At 37.5% G+C, this 14,363-nt stretch overlaps 2 protein-coding genes across 2 annotated transcripts; one reads left to right on the top strand and one right to left on the bottom strand.

Moving 5' to 3' along the window:
- Positions 1-266: 266 nt before the first annotated feature.
- LOC126911817 (E3 ubiquitin-protein ligase RNF220-like) lies at positions 267-11,122 on the top strand. Its single transcript, XM_050700755.1, has 8 exons — positions 267-885; positions 3,416-3,622; positions 3,970-4,107; positions 4,827-4,898; positions 5,389-5,523; positions 6,159-6,224; positions 7,783-7,857; positions 8,716-11,122. The coding sequence occupies exons 1-8, from the start codon at positions 526-528 to the stop codon at positions 8,806-8,808; spliced, it is 1,146 nt and encodes a 381-aa protein (XP_050556712.1). The 5' UTR covers positions 267-525; the 3' UTR covers positions 8,809-11,122.
- Positions 11,123-11,718: 596 nt separating this feature from the next.
- LOC126911829 (dynein axonemal light chain 1-like) lies at positions 11,719-14,190 on the bottom strand. Its single transcript, XM_050700782.1, has 5 exons — positions 13,991-14,190; positions 13,498-13,609; positions 13,160-13,306; positions 12,591-12,761; positions 11,719-12,078 (listed from the first exon to the last, which is right to left on the bottom strand). The coding sequence occupies exons 1-5, from the start codon at positions 14,140-14,142 to the stop codon at positions 12,025-12,027; spliced, it is 636 nt and encodes a 211-aa protein (XP_050556739.1). The 5' UTR covers positions 14,143-14,190; the 3' UTR covers positions 11,719-12,024.
- Between the last annotated feature and the right edge of the window lie 173 nt (positions 14,191-14,363).

A 14,363-nucleotide genomic window follows, 5' to 3' on the forward strand; every position in this document is an offset into this window, starting at 1 on the left:
GATTTTTAAGTCAAAAGAAAAATACAGAGTCAAGAAATTATATCAAAATAGACTAAACAGATGCAAACTGTTTGTTCTATAAATCAAGAAAATTAAAAACTACAATATTATGCAAATATATTAGTTAAACAAGATAACATTAAAAATTCCATGCCTTCTTAAAAAAATAAAATAACCAAACTAAATAAAACACCACCTCGAGTAAAAATCGACTAAACAAATTAGTAACATCACCGATACCCCAACACTAACGATTAACAAATGTCACTCAAATAGTCAAAAACCAATCAAAGCGATTTAAAAAAAAAGTTGTGTAAACGATCTTATTATTATTGTTTTGCTACGAATTATTTGTTTTATTACGTGAACTACACACAATATGTCTGCAAAATAAGTGAATTAAGATCAATAGAACTTCTATTAACACGTGTAACGAGTCAAAACACAATAAAATTGTGAAATTACGGTGATGTAAACAGATTTATAAACAGTGTATTTCAACAACAAATATTTTAATCGGTTGAAATGTTACCGATTTTGATGTACAATAATATGGAAGGGAGTTCTAATTCGTTGAATAATACGCCTAACACTAGTTTTAATCAGTACGATGATAGTATTATTTTAAATTGTGTTAGAAATCGGAAGAAAGTTACGGAATTACCGAGTTGTCCGGTTTGTAGTTGTACTATTAGACAAGGGGAGTTGGACTCCCATTTAAGTTTGGAGGTGGAGAGATTGCAGAAATTGTCTGGAAGTGGGTCTAAGAGGAAGCTTAGTGTGAATTCTAGTGCTAATCTAGCTGTGCCTGGATCTAGTACTAGCCAGGATGTACTAGAAGATGAAGTAGATGTGTCAGGCTGTTTGGGCAGCGATGTTTACCAAGTAAGTTTTTTATTTAAGAAAAAAAGTATTCCCGCCCTTTTTGACCGCGATTTTTTTATCTGTATGTATGTATTGTGATAATGAAATAATTAATTTTTTGTTGCTATTTTTAAGTAAATGAAAATAATGTAATTATTATGTTTGCGTAGCTTATTAGAAACATGTTTAAAGTTTATTTATTACATAACTGTTAACATGTTTTCTTTTATCTTTTCTTTATCTGGTTATTTAGTTTTTCAATTTAAGTTCAATGCACTTAGTAAATGAAATATGTATACTTATCTAAAGTTTAAAAGATAAAAATGAAGACTTTTCCTATTTGTTAGAAGTCAATAATCCATGTAATTTGTGTTCTAACGAGTAAAATTAATAATAAGCTGGCGTTCCTCAAGGCGGCATACTTTCACCTCTCTTATTTTCTGTCTTTATTAATCTAATCACCTCAGAACTTCAGTGTTCGTACCATCTGTATGCCGACGACTTGCAACTTTACTGTCAGGCCGGCTTTGACGACTTGCCGAGCGCCATCTGCAAAATCAATGATGACTTGTCTGCCATCAGCAGCTGGTCGGCGCGGTTTGGTATCGCAGTGAACCCCAACAAATGCCAGGCGATCATCATCGGAAGCTCCCGGTCTCTGAGTAAGGTTGACAGTGCATCCCTGCCGCCTGTTGTCTTCGACGGTGCGATCGTGCCGTTCAGTGGTGATGTCAAGGATCTCGGCTTGCTCATTGACAGCAATTTGAACTGGCATGCACAAGTCACCAGTGTGTGCAAAAAGGTCACCGGATCACTGCGGTCTCTTTATCGCGTTAAAAACTTGCTTCCGTCTACCACCAAGTCAATGCTAGTGCAGGCCTTATTGTTCCCTATTATTGATTATGCGGATGTTTGTTATTACGACCTGAATGCAGATCTCCTCAATAAACTGGACCGACTTCTGAATAACTGCATTCGATTCGTTTTCAACCTGCGTAAATATGATCACGTTTCTGCACATTGGTTGCAATTACAGTGGCTGCCCATACGCCAGCGCAGGGAGCAAAGGGCGCTTACCACACTTTACTCCTTCCTCGATTCACCTTCTTCGCCTAGCTATCTATCCTCTCTCTTTCAATACACGTGCGCCAACCACAGCAAATATCTACGCTCTTCTAATAACCGTCTCCTTCAGTGTCCTACACATCACACAAAATTTCTTCATTCTTCTTTTTTTATCCAATCTATCTTGCTGTGGAACGCGCTCCCCACCGATGTCAGGATGCTGTCTAGTCGTTTGATGTTCAAGCGGAGAGTTCGGGAGCTTCTTCTGAAGAGGTTGTCAGAGTCTTCATCATGATATAAGTAGTATGTATATATTAAGTATATGTAAATAGTATATGTAATGTTATTATGTAGGTTTATTATTTTTCCATATTATTTAAATATATATTTGTATAAGTAAGTATATTCTATTTTTCCATCTGAGCTTTTCCGTACTTACTTGCTCCATGCACCTACCACTGGTTTTTCATTGCACCACCTAAAGGTTTGGCTGGTAGAGAATGCCTACGGCATTAAGCCCACCTATGTACACATTCATGTGCATGAAGAGTAAAATAAATAAATAAATAAATAAAATAAGCATGTAAAGTATTTTTTTTTTCATGTTTTATTTAACCAAGTTATATAATATTATCTTTAATAAGTAGCGTTGTTTACATTAGTGGTTTCCTACCGGTGGTCCACAGAAGACATAAAATGGTACACAAAATAAACACACATGACTATACTTCTGTCCAATAAATGCCATGTTTAAAGCTTGAACTATACTTTTATCAAAGGAGACAACTGATTTTGTGAATGAGAAAATCAGCATTTTATAATAGTGGTCTCGAACTTAATACAAATTATAAAAGTGGTCCTTGTCCAGAAAAGGTTCGGGAGGCCCTGGTTTACATAAGCCTATGTCCTTTTTCATGCTCAATACACAAAGCATAAAGAGGTTATAAACAAACTTATTAAATGCTGATCCCCTCGAACCAGCCTATATGGTAGTTATTAGGGGAGCCCTATGTTCAGATGTGGACATATTGTGGCTGATATAATGAAGATAATCAAACACATACTATACTAATGAAATAATGGTGGTAGATGAAAGAATAACAAAATATTTGCCCACTGCTCACCTCCACTGATCATAGTGTGATGTTTTATAGCCAATAACCTTCCTTGATAAATGGAGTATTAAAAGAATTTTTCAATTTGGACCAGGAGTTCAGGAAATTAGTATGTTAGTATGTAAACTATGTGTCTGGGCTATGTGTTAATCCAGATCATAATAATCTATCCTTGTTACTTTAATCCCCATCCCTTCAGCGGTTTGGTGTGGTTTAGTAATAAACACTTTATTAAGTTATTGTAACTATTTATAATATCAAGTTAGTTGCAAGTTTAATCAGACCTCCACAGATTCAATTAACACATGACACAACCGCCATATCGCCATAATAGACAATATTAAATTAATTTGTCTTCCCCAATCTTCCAGCGGGTACACGCCAACCGCCTCAGGCGCCTTCGAGCCCGTCGCCGAAGCACCCCGCCCCCTCAAAACGGAGAATGTCCAGTGTGCAATACTACGCTACCTGTGTCCAGGCTACAGAGGCATGCGTTAAGGTGCCTGAAGCGGACGGGAGCTGAGCTGGATGAGGATGTACCGGATACCAGCTCTGAAGAGGGTAGCATTGATGTTGAGGTTGGTAGATATTGGGTATATACATCATCTTTTATGTCTGTATGAGTCCAATGCTTTGCGTGCAAGTCCTATTTTGGGCAAAAGTTACGGATTTTAATCATTGGATAATTTTCTCCCGATCTGTTCCACTCCTTTTGATCGAAGCGTGATGTTTTATAGCCTAAAACCTTCCTCGATAATTCAACTATCCAATTCTCGATTTCGAGATTACAAACATACAAGTTCACATACACATGACACCCAAACCCAAAACAACAATCTGTGGATCACACAAAGTTGTATAACAACTTTAACAAAGAAGAGTCTGTCAGTCTATCCATCAATAAGAAATTGTTATACCATTACAGAACGACGAGCCATCAGGCGGCGGCTTCGGGGCGGAGTACCAGTGGTGTGGAGAGTGGAGGGTGAGGGCCACGGCGCTGCAGGACTCGGAAGCAAGGGACGCTACCTGCGTCCGGAGAGCTTCCAACGATCAGGCTCTGGTCAGTCACTGCATCATCTTCGAGTTTTATATTTGAACTAGCTAATTCTGCGCGGTTTCACCCGCTCTGCTTGGCTCCTATTGGTCATAGCGTGAGGTTTTATAGCCTATAGCCTTCCTCGATAAATACAAATCGGACCAGTAGTTCTGGAGATTAGCGCGTTCAAATAAACAAACAAACTCTTCAGCTTTATAATATTAGTATAGATAACTTCTACAAATACTTTCTTTCTGAGTGGAACCTATCAACGTCAATAGACGTCGCGGCAGGCTCAGAAGATGGCGGGATGAACTCGATGCCTATGAAAGGGATTGGCCACAGAAAGCTCTATGAAGAGACGAGTGGAAGGAGGGTCTTTGCCCTGCAGTGGGACGACTCTCTCGCGTTCCCTTGGTATTAAAAGTAGCCCATGTGTTATTCCCATGAAGCAAATACAAATTCTGGTCCATAATCTATACCCCTAGTGGGTTTACTGGGGCTCCGGGTCGACAAGCAGGAGTAGGAATGCGGTGGTTTATAGTCAGTAAGAGTCTGACACCTTCTCTCGCCTTACTCAAACCAAAAGAAGTCATTGCATGAGTTTCCCCCCTTATAGTCTAAAGGCTATTCAACACAAAATTAAACTAGTAAATATAAAAAATAAATTCAAACTAGTAGTTCTGGAGATTAACGCATTCAAATAAGTTGTTGTTAATATCTATGTATTGTATTTGTTTCAGGTCGTGGACGGCGATGAAGATACGGAATTATACGGTCCCCCTCAATACTCGCCGTCGAGGATAGCTCCCGATGTAAGTATATATGTAGTTATGTTATTTTTTTACGGGGCTACGTAAAAAAATAACACTAGGATTTTCTCCTGTGGGTGCGTTTACAAACACACATCCACATCACACCCAGATCCGAAACAACAATTTGTGGATCACACAAAGAGTTGCTCCTTGTGGGTATCGAACCCAGAGACCATTCGGCAGTCGTATTTGCGACCACTGGACCAACTAGGCAGTCTACTGCTGTGTACCTATAGTGGTTGATTTATTTGCGCCGGCCAATCAGAGCGCCGAACGCGTTCTCGTTTCGTTTTCATTCGAGGTTAAGCAGACTCGTACTAAGGGTACTCAACTGCCAAAGTAGTATTCCAAAACTAAACAACCAATGATTGTTTGGCCAAATATAGGAATCGAAACCTCATTTTTTTTTTTTAACGTTGCCCCACTTTTGTATTTTCTCCTGTGTCGTGGGTGAACCCAGTGTTAAGTCTCTATTTTTTTTAATTTCCAGGCAGATCTATCAACAGACGTATCGATAGACGCACAGACGGATGATCAGGCCGAAGCAGCAGAGAGTTCGGAGAGCGACCGACCAGTGGCGACACCTAGTAGCAAATGTAATGGATTAGTTGAAGCTAGCGCTGAAGTAAGTATTATATAGTATAGGGTGACCGGTAATTAGTGAACGATATTTAAACACGTGATTGTACTCATGATTACAAACAACTTTCCCGAAGAAACGTTTTTTGTATACTCGTTAGTTTTATTTTTATCATAATATCTACTATGTAGTAAACATATCAAGTTTGGGCTCATTTGGTATAATCATATCTCTCTTAGTGACCAGAACATAATGGATATTTTATAAATAAAAATGTGTCTTTAGTTTCCTTTTTCATAGTACTAACATGTAAACGAGCATACGGATCACCTGATGGTAAGCTATCGCCGCCGCCTATGTACACCCAAAACTACAGGCGTTGCAAGTGCGTTGCCCACTTTTTTGGGGTTAGGAATTTAAGGTTTTGGGGAATCGGGGAATGGGGATTACGGTAATTGGTAACCTCCCTCACACAACGAAACACGATCTAAACGTTGTTTCATGTCACTCTGGTCGAGCCGGCACACTTATCCCACTCTTCAAATACCTTTGGAAGCCAGTAGATGACCAATGATGATATTCTTAACATGCTTGTATGAATGTTACGGAAGCTAAGCACTTGAGTTTTTTTTTACTATGAATTTATTAGTTGAGTCCTAATTCTCATTTTTTCTTTTCAGACTAGAATCCAGGCTTTAAAAGCGAGAATAAAAGACTTAGAACGAAAAGCGAATGGCGGTGGAGAGGTAATTATTTATCAAAATCGTACTTTTATCATGAAACTAGTTGAAAACTGCATTGGAATCATGACTGAAATCTAAATCTAATGAAACTAGTTACTCCCGCGAGGTTTTTCCCCTCTACTCGTCTCCTATTGGTTGTTGGGTGATGTTTTATAACCTATAGTCTATAGCCTTGTTCGATAAATACTCTATTTAACAAAAAAATAATTAATTATTATGTATTATCGGCTTACTCACGTAACTGTTTGACGAGGAACTCTACTAGTTTCAAGCATTCCGCAACACACGACGCGTCGCCTGACGGGCGAAGCCTCTATCAGAAACTTTTTATTTATCCATAAAGTGGTCAGATTGTTTTGCGCACCTATGCTTACCGCCTTCGTAAATTAACGAACTTAACGCCACATCATTTTGAGGGTGAAAAAATCATTCAATATAAATTCTTCCGCCTTGGACGAAGCAAGAGGGAGTGTCAGACTCTTACTGACTAAAAACCACCCCGTTCCTACTCCTGCTTTTCGAGCCGTAGCCCTCCTAGGAAATCCTTAGCTCCTCTGACGTCACGTCTATCGATTTTTCAAGTAAAATAAAAACTCAGCGGCCTCACGGCCACGAGTTTTATAGAAAAAATTCAGTTATGTTATTATCCCATAAGGATGCCGTATTAACGACTCCGACTCTACCGCTGTCACTCGGCCACCCTAACCGAACGCGTGTAACGAAACCATAGCGCGATTCAGGAAATGTACGGAATCGTACAACGCCATCTATCGAGCGTGGAGACAACTCGGGGCTGTTTTGTTAGTTTACAGTGAAATGTATTGCGTAGGTTGTGTTTTTGGAAATTATTCTTTTGTGATAGTTTTGTTTTTATTTTTGTAGAAGTAATTGGAAAAATCAATAGTATATTTTCCAACAACTATGTATAGTATTATTAGAACTTGAGACAGGATATTTACAATGTTTATTTATGTCGATGAGTTTCCGATATATCGGCACTGTTGCAAGCGCCATGATCACGGATTAACTGGAGTAAATGATGTAAAACGTGTCAAGTTCTAATACTAGTGTTAGTGACCATGTCAGTTTAAAAACTTATAACTATGTATTACTTGACAGAAAAAGAGTATGGAATAATTTGATGTTGTTAGTGTTGCTTAGTTAACATAACAGACTTCAAAAAAAGGAGGTTTTCAGTTTAAACTATATGTGTGTTTGTGCTCGACTATCTCGCGTTTGGCTGAGCTGATTTTGATACGGTTTTCAACATGGTGTATTTTTCGTCAGGACGTCATCCGTTGATTTGTTCGTCGATCGCCTATGTGCGACTTCTGTCATCTAACACGTATCATGTGTCGGAACACCAGTAATTAATTAATTATTATTGTACATATTCGTTTTATTTGTCTTTTATGGTTTTATTATTTTTCGTCGAATTTAATTTTTTTATAATAATAATATGAAATGTATAACGCTTTGGTGTCAAGACTGTAATGTTATACTATTGTACTTTAAATAAATAAATAAATAAATTAAACTTTGTATTTTGTCCATGTTACAGATGAAATGTCTGATCTGTTTGGAGCAGTACACGTCGCCGACTGTGTCCATACAATGCTGGCATGTTTACTGTGAAGTGAGTATAATATAAATAATTGTATCTAATTAATATAAGGTGTTCTAAAAGTATCTGCCACGGCTATAATGGGAGGTAGTGTAGTGTTTGAACATTACAATAGTGTAGTTCGTAACCCTAAACAGTTCACCTGATGGTAAGCAATCTTCGCCGCCCATGGACACTTGAAACACCGTTACAAGTGCGTTGCCGGTCTTTGGGGGTTAGGAATTTAAGGATTGTTGGGGAATCGGGGATTGGGTTGGTTGGAATCGATAATGGGTAATTGGGCCTCCAGTAACCTTACTCACACAATGCAAGTGTTGTTTCACTTCGGTTATCTGTGAGGCCGTAGTATCACTCCGGTCGAGCCGGCACAGCAGTGCCGAAGCATGGCTCTCCCACACTTAGTATTGTTTTCTTCTACGACAAGATAAAAAAAATACGTGTCTAATATTTTTTCGTTACCTAGTTGACGGACTAAGTAGATATTTAATTTTCATACCCATTTTCCCAGTAGTAGTAGCATGGAGTCTGGAATTGTGTCCAGTATATGGCAATAGGCTCACCCCCTATTACATGGGACTTATAACACAAATGGTGAAAAGTGGGTGTACATTGTATAGCGGCATTACGTGACGTTGTGTGTGTGTGAGACTCTACTCTGCATAACGTGGTTCACAAATACGCAGGAAGCGTCGCTTCGTCAATGAAAACAACTTGCTATCAATTGACACATAGACAGTGAAAGAGATAGCTTTATTATAATCAATAATTTATATTCACTATTGTAATCTTTAAACACAACACTACCTCCCATTAAAGCCGCGGCAGATACTTTTAGAATACCTTATATAATAATTATTTTCCTATTTACAGGTATGCTGGCTCCAATCTCTGCGAGCTAAGAAAATTTGTCCGCAATGCAATGCCATCACCACTGCTCAGCACCTTAGAAGAATATACATGTAAAACATATATTATTATAATATTAACATACACAATACATTACCAGCGGGTAACAATCCACTACTGGACTATCGCCCGAATACTGAAACGCTACTCAATTTTGAGTTGTACTTAAATATCGTGCTATCTCTGTCATTTTATAAAGAATTGATAGTGACAGAACTACACTCGAGAGCGTCTTAAAATTGAGTAGCGTTTGAGTATTCGGGCATAATGTAGGCTGTTTAAGGGAACAGAGAGTAAAGTTCCCTAAGTAAAGCAGTATCCTCCGACCAGGCGGTGATCGTGTCTGGCAGCTTTCTGCCCAACTGTAGTTCGTTGGGATTGTCTATCCATGTTTATTCGCATGTACACTTCACATGTACGATGTATGGTTTATGACGTCATCCGTTGATTTGCTCGTCGATCGTCTATGTACGACTTCCGTCATGTGTCATTTGTCATGTGTCGCCACATCACATGACGAGCGACACACTACATACATTTTAATACAGGTCTGAATGAAATGCATGTAGTTATGCTATCAATAACTTTATCAGTCATTAATTATTATGTTATCGGCTAATGCCCGAATACTCAAACGCTACTCAATTTTAAGACGCTCTCAAATAGTTCTGTCACTATCAATTCTTTATAAAATGACAGAAATAGCACGATATTTAAGTACAACTTAAAATTGAGTAGCGTTTGAGTATTCGGGCGTTACTCACGTAACTGTTTGACGAGGAACTCGACTAGTTTAGAGAGTAGCTGCATCGACAGTCACCGCGTCGTGTGTCGCGGAATGCTGCTCATGAATATGAGCCTCTAGCATGGCTTGAAACTAGTCGAGTTCCTCGTCAAACAGTTACGTGAGTAAGCCGATAACATAATAATTAATTTAGTATGTCACACGACAATTATAATAAAATTTTACAGGCATGTTGAAGTGACTAGAAATATAAATTAAAGTCTGATTGTAATATTTTGTTTGTATATTATGTTTTGGGTTTAAAAACTTAAAAGACAATGTGTCCATACCAATTATAGATAACAAATGTTATCTAATTATATTAGTTCCTTCTTTTATGCGTAATGACCCCATAATATATCTATAAGACCCCCTAGTTTATGTCTAAAGGGGGTCTAAACAGTTTCTGTTTGAAAAAATCGCCACTCGTCTTGTTTATTAGGGATGATAGCAAAGCTTTATTTAATGTCTGTCTGGTAGATTGACTTAAAATATTTATACACGTATTTTTTTCTTTTCTTATAGTTGCAAGAACTGACGATATAATATTGAAATATGTTATATTATGTTTTATACAGAACGGCTCCCACTCCAAAACTTTGATTCGTTTTATCTAAGTATTGTTATCTTATAATATGACAAAATAAAAAAATACGTGTCTAATATTTTTTCGTTACCTAACTGACGGACTAAATAGATCTTTAATTTTCATACCCCGTCATCATCCCTATTTTGTTGGAAAATTTTCCTCGATCAATTTCAACATCACAGTCGTGGATTATTTAAAATAAATGACATCACATTATCGATAGTCCACTGCTGGACTATGAGCCTCCTCTACATAAGAGGGTTTGCGATAATCTCCGCAGGCAGGCGGGTTGGAGATCGCAGTGTATAAAACTCAGTGTAAAAATAGCGCTCAAAAATGAATACAGGTGATAATAACACAAAAAAGAACTATTTTAATTGTTTTCTTCTAAAGAAAAGAGAAAGAATACGCTCTTTCCTTGAAGGTTTGAAGGTCGTATCGGTTCGGAAATACTGCCGACGACAGCTCATTCCACAGTTTTGCTGTGCGAGGCAGAAAGTTTTGTAAAAAGCGCACAGTTGTGGCCTGCCAACCATCTATATGGTGGGGATGGAAATGCTGTCGTGTGGGTCGATGGCGAAAAGACGCGACAGGTATAAGATCACACATTTTTTGTAGTATTTGACTAGTTATGACAATGCACGGTTGGCTAGGCTACCGGCTGCCACGCAACGTGTAGCGGGTTTGAATCCGCACGGAGCAACTCTTTGTGTGATCCACTAATTGTTGTTTCGGGTCTGGGTATCATGTGTGTGTGAACTTGTATGTTTGTAAACATACCCATGACACAGGAGAAAATCCAAATGTGGGGAAAATCCCATAAAAAATGTTACCATCATTATCATATGTATTAGTTTTCTAGAGCGGTCTATTTACACCGGGTATTTAATATTATGTAAAAAAATATGCCTTCTATGAAGATGTACAATAATAGATTTAATGTAACAATTAATTAGTCCTATAACCAATTATGTAAATAAAATTATTTTTTTCTATGATTTTCTGTGTTTTATTGTTTTAGCTGTGTTAAAACACCGCAAATAATAATAATTGCAATTAGTTTTCTGATTGACTGACTATCAAAATCATTTTAGCGTCACCATTAGGCGTGCGCGATTCTCAGGGCGTGTGAGTAACGCATCCCCGTGGTAGAAAAAGCCCATCTATCATCTATACAATGTGATAGGGCTGAGACTTCTAACCCGTTAAGGCTGAGTGCTACATCTAATTTTATCGACAAAAGTCGGGGGTCGAAGGGGTCGAATCCCCTCCCCCTAAAAATTATGGCTATTTTAATATTTTTTTTACTTTTTTTTGATATCAAAGGTTGTATGCGTCGTAGAAACAAAAAAAACGACAAACGGTCGCTAATAACCTTGGCTAACTAATTCATTACTCTTTTCATATGATTGATAATGTTTTGGTGAGAAAAAAAAACATTTGTGAATTATTTTTACCTAAAAAATCACTATTTTTCAATATTTTCAATTAGGGGTTCAACTCCCCATATTATTTTTTTTAGTCAATAAACTTAGATGCAGTACTTAGCCTTAACGGGTTAGAAGTCCCACCCCTATCACATTGTATAAATATCCCACCACCCAAGTCAGCTCAAACCCTATCTGTATACCAAATTGCATCAAAATCCGTTCAGTAGTTTCAGCGTGATTGACGGACAAATGCTCAAACAAACAAACTTTCATATTTATAATATTGGCGTGATTATTAACTATATTTCAGAAGCTTTAACCTTAATACTTTGACTGCTAACTAAAATCTGTTGAAGGCAAATCTTCCGCTAGCGCCGGTCACTTTTGCTCCCCATAGCAGTTAATGTGCTAATGCTAAAATTGAAGCAAGAATATTGCACAACAAATGTTATTTTTTCTCTTTCTCTTTTTCAATCGTTGGTTTCTGCGCTGACCAAGGTTTCAACACCATCTCCGCAGTCAGGCTGAAACGAAAATAAAATATTATTTTCTAGTTTTAACATTAAAAAAAGGTAAATATTATGCAACACTAGAGAAATCTAAAATGCTTTGACGATCCTGTTTTTGTGGGGTCTCCATTTGGAGGTTGAAAGTCACATTTCGTTTGGGGATTCAATAGTCATATTTCGTTGGGGGTCAAACATCACATTTCTTTTACGGTTGAAGTGACATTTCTTTTGGGTATCAATAGTCACATTTCTTTTGGGGTCAATAGTAATATTTCATTTAGGGATTCAAAAGTCACATTTCTTTTAGGGTTCCAAAAAGTCAAATTTCTTTTAGGGTTCCAAAAAGTCACATTTCTTTTGGGGGTTCCAAAAAGTCACATTTTCCTTAGGGGGTTCCAAAAAGTCACATTTGTTTAGGGGTCCAAAGTCTCATTTCTTTTGGGGGTCCAAAGTCTCATTTCTTTTGGCAGTCACATTTCGTTAGGGGTCCATTAGCCACAAACATTTCTCTACCTCTACCAATTTACCTGCATATCAGCAACCGTTAAAGGCGGCTCATCCTCTCTGAGAACTGTCTCGCCGTCCAGTTTCTTCAGGTTTGGCAGTCTACGGGCAGCCTCTGATCGCCAGGCGTCTAATTCACAACCATCGTATAAGGGATTCCCAACAAATAATAGGTCTTCTAGGTGTGGGAGTTCCTATAACATCATCAATGATCAACAGCCTATAAGTGTCCACTGCTGACCAAAGGCGCGTGGTGATTAATGCTCAAATCTTCTTCGTGTGAGAAGGTTTGCGGCATACGGCAGCGGATTAGCGATTCCAAACTTATAATTTCAAATTATAAATCTAGGACTGCACGGTTGGTGCGGCGGCTGGGCAACTGGCTACCGCGCAAAGTGTAGCAGGTTAGATTCCCGCACAGAGCAATTCTTTGTGTGATCCACAAATTGTTGTTTCGAGTCTGGATGTCATGTGTATGTGAACTTGTATTTTTGTAAACTCACCCACGACACACGATGGGGCAACATTTTTTACGTGTCTAATATTTTAGTGTAAAAGATAAAGTTTGTATTAATATTTTTATTTAATTTACCTGTAACTTATTGAACTCGCTCCATTCTTTCACCAAGTTGTTACTCATATACAATACTTTTAAACTCCGCAACACATGAATCCCTTTCAGTTTCTCAATCAAATTATACGATATCCACAATTCTTCTAAACAATCACCCAATGACTCCTATAAACGTAAAATATAAATTACGCAAATTACGTACGCATTGCACGCATTCTACGCATCGTACGCATTGCACTTGTCGTACGCATCGCAGGCATCGTACGAATAGCACGCATCGAGCGGGCCTGGGGACGCTTAGCTTAAGTGAATCTACGACACTTAACAATTTTTTATATTACTTATTTGAAACTTACCATTCCTGTAAACGATTTAATATAATTCCGTCCCAAGGATAATACTCGTAATTTTTTAAAAGTATTCAATCCGGTCACTTTTTCAATCATATTCGTTGATAAACTTAGTTTTCTGTAAAACATAATTTTAGTATGTATTTAATGGCATATGGCAATAGGCTCACCCCCTATTACATGGGACTTTAACACAAATGGTGAAAAGTGGGTGTACATTGTATAGTGGCATTACGTGCTGTAATGTGCACCTCTGCCTACCCTTTCGGGGGTAAAAGGCGTGACTTACGGAAGTTGCATAATTTTGATATAAAAAAAACAAAAACGTTTATTTTGAAAATAAGCGCGAAAAGTACTTCGGATTTCCGAATATTGAATACAGATACACAATAACATTATTGCAAAGACATTTGCACGAACTGCCTAGTTCAAAAAGGTTAATTATTTTAAGTTAATATTAAATCTATTATTTTGTTAACTATATTGCATTACTACTTACTCGCAGTTAGTCAAAGTAGCGAGTGTATTGTCCATTTTTTCAATCGGAGGCCATTGAAACATTAAACTGACTTCTGTGGCAGTAGCCGCTTGGTCACCCGTTTTATCCTCCCATTTCTTTATAGCTTCTTTTATTGTAGTAGCTTTAGCCATTTTTTTTATATTTTTACTATATTATTTACGTCTAAACTGCAAATTTAATATGGCTTGGAAACTTAGTTATTGATCAAATAAAATAATTTCCTAGAAACGGAATCATCAGCAAACATAAATAAAATTACTGTTATATAGGCTTAATATACCTAGAATTATATAATTCTATAAAATATTTTAAGCATTCCTTAATTTATTTTAAACTAATTTATCGAACATTT

Source organism: Spodoptera frugiperda, chromosome 19 (genome assembly GCF_023101765.2).
Source record: "Spodoptera frugiperda isolate SF20-4 chromosome 19, AGI-APGP_CSIRO_Sfru_2.0, whole genome shotgun sequence".
NCBI classification, from domain to species: domain Eukaryota; kingdom Metazoa; phylum Arthropoda; class Insecta; order Lepidoptera; family Noctuidae; genus Spodoptera; species Spodoptera frugiperda.